A 9,448-nucleotide genomic window follows, 5' to 3' on the forward strand; every position below is an offset into this window, starting at 1 on the left:
GAGCACCGTCGCCGCCAATCCATCGGTCTGGCCAGAAGCTAGCAACATTGACGGGCTTCATCAAAATAGTGTGAGCACGACGGCGGCAGCAACGACGGCCCCCATCGCCGGCCCGGCGCCATCATAGCCGCTAATCCCACGGGCGTGCACAATGGCGCCGATGATCTCACTCACAAGGTGCCGGTTCCCTTACCTTAGCGAACATGAAGATTATCTGTCGAGGATAATGGGAAACCAATCGTGGGGAAGTTAATTGGAGAGACGATAGGACGGCAGAAACGTTGAAAAATCGATCGATGGAGTTATTGGGAGGTGAGAAGACAAGGAAGGAAGACCCACCAGGAGAGGTGTGTGGAGCACGGTAGAGGTGAACTCTGCGACTGTAGATCTGAGCCACCGAGAATTTGCAAGGGTCGGCCTATGAGGGAGCCCGTGGTCAGCCTATGGTGGTTCCTTCTCCTGGTGGTAACTGAACGCTAACGTGATTGTTTTGCACACAGTCGACCGCTGACCGTAGAAGGAATAAGGCTGATTGGCTGATTTTACAAACTGATTGATGATGTGACACAAAGTTGATGTGAACAGTGTGCATGTTAAAAGAATAGGTAGAAATGAGAAACATCTTCTTAAGAATGTTAGACCAGTCGTCTGACAGGTAGCTAAAGCGATTGAACTTTGGCTCATTCGAGAATAAGAAAAAGGCGAGCTAGGGTCGGATACAGAAAAGTGGCCAGCGCCAATGGGCGAGAGCAATGTGGTATGTGGACACATTGATAGCCCGGCTGCCCGTCGGCAATGGCGGGATCGACCACGTCGCCGCGTGCTTCCGTCAGCGACTCGATGCGAGTCTGTAGACGGTACGCAGGACATGAGGTTTCTTTCCGCGCGGTGCCAAACTCGTAGACGAGCGCACCGCCACGGCGGCACCGACGCGGCAGCGTCACCGCGTGGCAAACAATATTAAAACACGGGAGTGGTTCCGCTGTCCCCGACGCCGTACGGCCGTGCAGCTAGCAAGGCACCGCGCCGTCCGTACGCACGCGGTGACTACTGTCCCAGTCGATCTGGGGATAGAGCTGCGACTGCGAGGCCATGCCGACAGACGCAGTAAAATTATCGCGTGCACTTTTTAATTAACCCAGCGCAGGTGCAAAACTTGTCCTGGCGAGCTATGGGGGAAGAATGGGAAGAGGCCGTAGCAAACATAGTCTTTTAATATAAAGTTGAGTCATTTATTTTGAAACGTAATAGGTATTTTGTGTGTGCGAGTGGACTAAATATGGACACTCGTGCATCCCATTAGTAAAATGAAAACAATTTGCAAATTTTGGTCTCGACCGGGCGCATGTGCATGCATGGAACCGGGCCGCCGACGCAACCTTGGCGCTTTTTTTTGGGCGCTCGGTCCAGCCCAGCGCGAAACCAAGAAAACCGAAATGACCGACTCTTTTCGGTTTTCTTGGTTTCACTGGCGGAGCTAGGCAGGATCTTCAGGCGGGGCCAAACAGAAAGACTAATTGTTTGGGGGGAGGGGGGGGGGGGGGCAAAGTGTATACTTTTTCTAATCCAAGCATCCCTTAAGACATTTCCTTCCTATTCTTTGTCAAGGCTAGGGGGGCCATGGCCCCTGTAAGCTACAACGTAGCTCCACCACTGCTTGGTTTCACGCTTTAGTTCCCCCAACTAGCAATAGTGAACCCCCCCCCCCCCTCCCTCCATAATTTCTTTAGTTGTAGATACATCCTCTTTTATCCATTTTGATGACAAGTATTTTCGGACGAAGGGAGTACAAAGTTCATGTAAATCAAAGGAGGCCGAAAATCCTATCGAATAGAATTTCTATAAGAATTTACAAAATAGAGAGTTCTAAAGTGTAGCAGTTTCAGCAGTAGTACTATGTTTGAGTCTTCAAACCACAAATTATTGAATACTAGCATAAATCAAGGAACCTAATATGGTGTTCGATCGCCAGGGAGCTGCTCCCATCAAACGATTCGTTCGCCGAGGGAGCAGCTCCGCCGACCGTTTTTGCTCGTTCACCAGCAGGCAGGCCAGGGCCAGCCCCGGAGACCCAAAATGCCCACTTAAGTAAAATTGCCACGTTACAGCTTTAAAATTAAAAAAGGTTGATTGATCTAGAATTTTTTGACATGTTAAACTTAAAAACTGCCATCCTCTAGATAAAAAGAATGCCATGAACAAAGAAATACACAGAAAATTATGAAAATGCCATGATCCAAAAAATATATAATTCTTGTGCTCCTTTACAAAATTGACATCCTGTAGATATAATATTTATTTGGATAAGCCAAAAAACTTCCATGCAATTTAAAGCAAAAAAATGCCATAGTCTAAAATAAAAAATGCCATCATATTTATAATAAAAAATGCCATGTCAACACTAATAAAAATGCCATGCCCTCAATAATAAAACTAGCACCTGTTAATAATAAAATCATCATCATCCTAATAATAGAAATGCCATGTTATTAATAATAAAACTCCATGCTCTTAATTATTAAAATGCCATCCTATTGACAAATTAATAATGCCATCTTAACAATAATAAAAATGCAATGGTCTTAATAATAAAAATGACATTCTCTTAATAAAAATGGCATTTAATAATTATTAAAATGTCATTCTCTTAATAAATAAATTTCCAGGGCCATTAAAAAGACATTAAAAATGACATGCTACATATAATAAAAATGCACATGGCAATTTAGGGGGGAAATCCCCTCTGAAAATAGGGATTTTTGTTCTTTCAAACAATGGGAAATTTCAGAATTTTTAGGATTTTTCTCAAATGAAAAACATATTTAAAAACAAGTTAACTCGAATACATAAATGTGTTTGAGTGCAAAGTGTTCACTAGGACCTCTGTAACCCAACTAGTGAGTGCATGGATAAACTGTAGCAGGGCGCGAGTTCGCACTTCTTTAAAAGAAATAATAAAAAAGGACGCTCATCAGGAAACTACTTACGATGAACTCTTTCAAAGAGCTGACATCTCTTATGTCAATAAGACCAAATGGATGGATATTAAATGATAGGAAGTGCTAGGAAGTGAAATAGAATGAAATAGAGCAACTTTGGGCTTCCCTATGAAATGAGGCATGGAACGGAGCCACTACGAAGACTTGGCGTCGTATTTGCGTCAGTGTCTACCCGCAAAAAAAAAGTATTTGCGTCAATATCTGTGCAGCCAGATCAGATGGCAGGGGGTAAGGGAGGAGGTTCGCCAGCATCCGGCTCCCAACGAATGTTCGCCAAATAGCATCCGCAAAATCAATCATCGACATCGAGTCCGTTCCATATATTCCTCGATGGGCACTGTCACATCCCCGTCATTTAACCAACACGGACAGCAGTTTCTCCGGCTCCTTGCCGGCAGGTGCAATGCCAGTGCAAGTGCAACAGCGCACGCACACACTCATCCATCAACGTCACGGCTCTGCGGTGACCCATATCCCGATTGCTATTGGCACATCTCCTTGCTCCGGCACTGCCGAGAGTCGCAACCCAACAAGAGGCGGCGATAACGGAGCGAAATTCCCCGCCGGCCGCCGTGGAACCCAAGGACATGAATGAAGATCCCCGGCGGGAAGCTTCCAAAAAGACCCCTTTTTTACAAAGAGAAGTAAAAAGATTCTCAAAAGTGAAAAGGAACAAAGACAAAGCCGTGCATGGCTGCCACTGCCACCGTGCCGCTGCCGGTGGGAGGAACAGCCCGGCCCTCCCGCGCGCACGCGCCGCCAGCCAGGACCCAGCCAGGCTCCGTACGCACGCCATGGCCAGCCAGCCAGCCAGCCATCCCGATCGCCACGCAACATCCACGAAGCTCACCGCGCGCAGCCCAACGGCACCTGACCCAACGGGAGTAGTATATATGCCCACACGTACACCCGCGCCCTGACGCACAAACAACAACGACAGCTACTACTACTCTACCTGAAGAACTCGCTGACCGGCCGTGACATCCTGTGGTCGATCCTACTGGCGCGGATGGCGATGGGCAAGAAGCTGAGCAAGGTTGACGGCGCGGCGTGCCGGCGGCACTGGCGGCAGGGGGCGCCCGGGGTGTGCCCGCTCTGCCTGCGGGAGCGCCTGTCCCGCCTCTCGCCCTCGGCGACGCTGCCGTCCGTCGTCGCGCGCGGGGAGGCGGCTTCTCGCTCCTCCTGCTGCTCGGACTCGGACTCGGAGGCGTCGTCCACGGAGGCGTCCACCGGCGCGTCGTCGGGGTCCGCGAGCCCCGGGTTCCACCGGGAGATCAGGCGCGCCGCGAGGCCGTCGCTGCTGATGCGGCACGAGCGGGTGGTGGCCGTGGACGGCGACGAGGCGGTGCTGGTGATGAGAAGGAGGAGGGAGAAGCCGGCGACGAGCTTCTGGACGAAGCTGCTGCGCGCGGCGACCGGGGGCAAGAAGGCCGTCGACGGATGCTCGCTGGCGCATTCCAGGACGATCGACGCCGCCGACGGGAGCAGCGCAGCTGCCACGAAGTGGATCGTATTCTAGCTAGTTCTGCACTTTGTCTGCGACCATTTTTCCGGTTCAATCCGCTGTTCGGTGTGTCTTTCACACCGGACGTCAGAGCCGGAGAGATCCACAGTTAATTAGATCCATGCTCTGTACATATTTCAAGGAGACTTGTGTTAGTTCTTGCTTGGTACTACTATTTGCCAAAGTTTTGCAAGATCCGGCTATACGACTACACAAATTCCAGAGACGCCCGGTCCTTTGCTTGTGGCTTTTTTCTCGCTCTATCTTGTGGAAAGAAAGACTCCACCAGCACAGAAAAAAAAGGCTTGGTTTCTTTTATAGATTTGAAGAAGTTCATGATTTGGAAAAAATATTCATGAATTTGATGTGTTCACGATTTTTTTTAAGGTTGCGGAATCAAAAAAATGTTCACGCATTTGAAAAAATAAATCATGATTTAAAAGAAGTTCATGAATCTGAAAAATCTTTGTGGATTCAAAAATATTCTCAAAATGTAAAAAGTAATCATGAACTTTAAAAAATGCAGACACAGCTGGCTGCAACAGCGACTGCCCTATCATTTGCCAACATGTTAATCTTGACGTATATAGACGAACTGAGTGTTGCTCGGATGGTCAGGTTTTTTGTGGTGGAAGTGACGTACCAGGGTTCAAGTCGTAGACTTGGCACTAGTGCTCATATGTTTTTGGATTTATTTCATGTTTTCCGGTGATGTTTGTTTAGTGCGATGAGACGTTTTCATCGACCAAGAGGCGCATGTGGCGACTTCATGAATCTCCGAATGTTGTGCCGACTCAATATCTCAGAGATGCCCATGGACATAGGATATGCGCGTATGCATTTATAAAGATAAGTGTATGTGTGTATGTAAGTATATGCGTTTGTACTGCATATAAAAAAAAGAACCTTGACGTCTACAAAAAAGAACAAGATCAGGAAAAAAACCATTACTGATCGCTGACAATGATTCATGATCGCCCGATAGCACAGTATTTCCCAAAGGCACGAGGGCTCTATAAAACCATGTCAGCGCACGCACATCCACCGTTCCAATGATTCATTATTGATCGATAACAGGCAGTTTCACAAAGGAGGCTTTATAAAACGATTTTTTTGTTTAAAAGGACCTCCTACCGAATGCTATTGTCAAAAAAGACCACTTGCGGATAAAATTGTCAAAAAGAACCCCCTCACTAGTGACGGCAGGCGCGGCAGGCGACATATGGCACCTACCGCCACACCAGGAGGCGGCGGGCCCTGCCGCCACGGCAGGAGGCGGCCGCGCGGGGCACAACGGTTTTCCGCACAGTGGCGTAGCTGGGACGAAACGGGCCATGAGTGGTGGGCCATGCCGCCATCGGGCGAGCGCTGCCACTGCCGCTCCCTGGCCGACAGCCCCTGCTGCGCGCGCGCCGAGGCATGGGCCATGACGCCACCGCAGGTGGCGGCCCTGCTGTTCGTGCTGCACGCACGACAAGGACTTAGACGACGCTGATTCCCGCGCAACGCTGATTATCATGGGCGGGAATCTCTGGATTTTGACCCCTTGTGCCGACACTGGTTGCTTTTGCCATGCTGATGCCCTGCTGCTGCCCGGGAATCACTCCGGCATTTGCTTCTTTTGCCTCAGTGGATGCGACGCCACTGCGGGAATTACTCACACGCTGCGGGAACCTGTAGGCGGCACCTCTGTTGCCGCTGCACGCGCGACAACGTCCCTGTTGCAGACTGCGGTGATTTATTCTCACACAACGATTCCCACGCATGCGGCCCGACAACCTGTGTTGTGGCAGACGGCAAGGATTCCCACGCGACGACGCTCATTTGCACGGGCGGGAATCCAATGCTGTGTGCTAGGTGCATTTTTGACGCCTTGTGCCGACACTCTGCGGTGCTCCTCTACACTGTTTGAATGACGTGTATTTCTTGTCTAACATTTCGTCTGTTCGCGCCTGCTTTCTCGGCATCATTTGTCGTCCGAGCCTATAAAACAAGGCACTGAGGCTCTCGTCTTCCATCGTCCAGCCACCCTCAAAATCGCCACTGCGCAAAGTGTGTTCGCCTTTTTTTTCAGTCGGTATGAGTTTGCCTTGCTCGGATCAAAGCATTAGGCCGAGGAAAATGAAGAATGCAAGTTTGCCTCCGGGAGTGGCAGTCATGCGGTGTTGATGTGGCGATCTTTGCAAGGTGAAGGAGGTGGCGGATTTTTCAGATTGGTTGGACATGAAGTTTTTCATGTGCGCCAATTATGAGGAAGATCCACCCGTAGCTATTTCAGAGTACGACAAGCCTTCGGTATGCTTTAACCATCACGAATAGATATTGTTGGTATTTTGATTGATTCTTTATTAACATTCTTGTTTCTTGTTGTTGTCTCCTCCGCCTCTATGCATGTACTATCGTTGGATTGGCACGGAAATGACGGCTTGGGCAGTGACCGAGATTCGTGAAAGAAGTCGCCAAGCATGGAATAGTTTCTATGTGGAAGAGCGACGCGAGAAGGCGGAAGCTAAGGAGAAAGCAGAGCAAGAGAGAGAGAGTTAAAAGAATACTATGCGGAGCAACACCATTTTTTTCCAGGATTTAGAAAAGAAAAACAAGGAAGAGACTCGTCGCATGGAGGAGCAGGAACAACAGCGAAAGGAGCCTCGTGAGGCGGAGAGACAGAGAAAGAAAGAAAGGGCTCGTGAGGCCAAGACAGCAAAAGAAACTGGCGATGGAAAAGGAAAATATCCACGCTGGACTCAGTAGATTCGTGTGGTAGTATTTTAAATTTCGCAATCGTTTGTATCTTAATTTCTGCAGTTTAATGTAGCTTTATTTCAGTAGTTAAATGTAGCTTTATTTCAATAATACGATGTATCTTATTTTCAGTTGTACCATGTCATAATGAAAAAAATATAGTTTTAGAATAAATTAGTGGCATTTTCTTTCCCTCCACTAATTATCGAACATCGCGTGCAATAACTACAAAATAAAATTAAGATAGAACATAATGGCGTACAATAAGAGAGTACAAACTAATAATGCAAGTACATCTAAATTAAACGGTAGAACTGGAATACAGCTTAAAAACTACATGAAGGCATCATCGTCATCCTCCGTCGATGCAGAACTCTTGCCCTTCGAGGATGCAGAACTCTTAGCCTTGGACGATGCTGAACTCTTGCCCTTCGGGGATGCAGTACTCTTGCCCTTGGACGATGCAGAACTCTTGCCCTTTGACGATGCAGAACCCGGAAGCGGCAGCATGAAGATATCATCTTCGTCCTCGCTGTCGTCGGTCCATAAAAATGGATGCTTTGCTGCAGTCCTTCTGAAAGTTTCACTCTTCGGCTCCACTACCTTCTTCCACCTTGCATGCAACCTAAGAAGTTCTTTACGTACCTCCTCATATGTCCTTTCAGGCCACCTAGACCTATGTAATTCATGAAACAACTCATTCATTATGGTGTCACTACCGGTGAGTTCGTCCCATGGAACTACCCTATTGTCCATCCTGAAATCGGTAGCTAGCCTCAGAAGAGTCTTTCTCATCGCAGGATGAAAACTATGATCGAAAGGATAATGGGACATCTCGAGTACACTACACTAGAATGCTTATGCACCTCCGTCTGAAGGGGATTTTATAGGTAGAGAGGAGAAAATGGCGGGAAAGAACGACTGCGGTATGGCGGGAACATATGGCAGGAAATGGGTGGCAGGAAGATATGGCGGGAAGGGGTTGGCGGGAAATGGGTGGCGCGAACATATGGAGGGAAAGAGTTGGCGGGAAAATATTGAGGCGAAAGGGTTGCGCGAAAATATATATTTTCAATGTCTAAGATGGGCAATGGTTGCATAGTATTCATCAGCCAAAATAAAAAAAATCATTTCGGCCTAACATAAGCCGAAGAGTGAAGCGGGATAGTATGGCGGGAGATATAGGCGGGAAACATTGTTTTTGACTGCTGCATTCTTATTTCAGCATACATAGATGTTTAAATCGGAAAGTCTGATACTGCCATATGTAGATACAATGGGTTGCACACGTGGATAGATGAATCACCATAGTCGACGATGACCACCTGGCCTTTCCTTAGGACCAGAAAGTGACAAGTGATTAGGTGGTCGAGTTACAGGAAGACCGCGGCCGTACTCCACTTCGGCTTCATGTGCCTGCGACTCCTGCGTAGGTGGTGGAGTCTGGAATCCTTGTTGCGAACCTGAAGCGTGATTGTAGGCGTATGGTTGTGACTCCTCGGGGATAAAAGATGGGCCAATAACGTCCCCTCCGAAGAACTCTATAACTAATGATGTAACCGTGTCGTCATGATCATGCGATGCTCCCCGGATGCCTGTGTTGAGTCCACGTTGGGTGTCCTCATTGTCCCAATTAACATCAAGTATGTCCTGCACATAGAAACATTGTAAACAAATTGTGCACCTGGTGGCCATAGTTGCACTGTTGCCCTCGCTACAGTCATATGGGTGTACGAGATTTAGTATACAAGGTCGTCCTACAGGGAGGTATTCCTAGCACCACAACTGTAGAAACTCGTAGGCAACACAAAGTAACGGAGCTTTTTGTGCGAAAGAAGTTTTTTGTGTAGCATCACACAAGCCTCTATATGTATGACATAGCATGGCAGAACCAAAGTTGTATTTTGGCTACTTGGGTAAAGATTCATCTACCATATTCTCTGCAGTGTAGATGGGACCAGGGAGAACTACGTCCCCATGTGAATTTGGAAGCAGAGTCCCAAGGAGCCACAACAAATACGCAAACAGATGTCTTTTTCTCGTCTCAGGATCGGCGTAGCTAAATAAAATATGAAAGTTATCATGAAGCCAGGCGAGTGGGATGCCCCAAGGGCCACCAGAACGTTGTGATTCTGTCATTGCCATTCCAAGATGGTTCGCAATATCTAATATCCAAGATGGAGATACTCGTGGAGAGACTAAC

At 47.9% G+C, this 9,448-nt stretch overlaps 1 protein-coding gene across 1 annotated transcript; it reads left to right on the forward strand.

The window, feature by feature from the left end:
• Positions 1-3,902: 3,902 nt before the first annotated feature.
• Positions 3,903-4,678, forward strand: LOC123131005 (uncharacterized). The gene has a single exon (XM_044550782.1). The coding sequence runs from the start codon at positions 4,009-4,011 to the stop codon at positions 4,516-4,518; it is 510 nt and encodes a 169-aa protein (XP_044406717.1). The 5' UTR covers positions 3,903-4,008; the 3' UTR covers positions 4,519-4,678.
• The last annotated feature ends 4,770 nt before the right edge of the window (positions 4,679-9,448 follow it).

The sequence above is a fragment of the Triticum aestivum genome, chromosome 6A (genome assembly GCF_018294505.1).
Source record: "Triticum aestivum cultivar Chinese Spring chromosome 6A, IWGSC CS RefSeq v2.1, whole genome shotgun sequence".
NCBI classification, from domain to species: Eukaryota; Viridiplantae; Streptophyta; class Magnoliopsida; order Poales; family Poaceae; genus Triticum; species Triticum aestivum.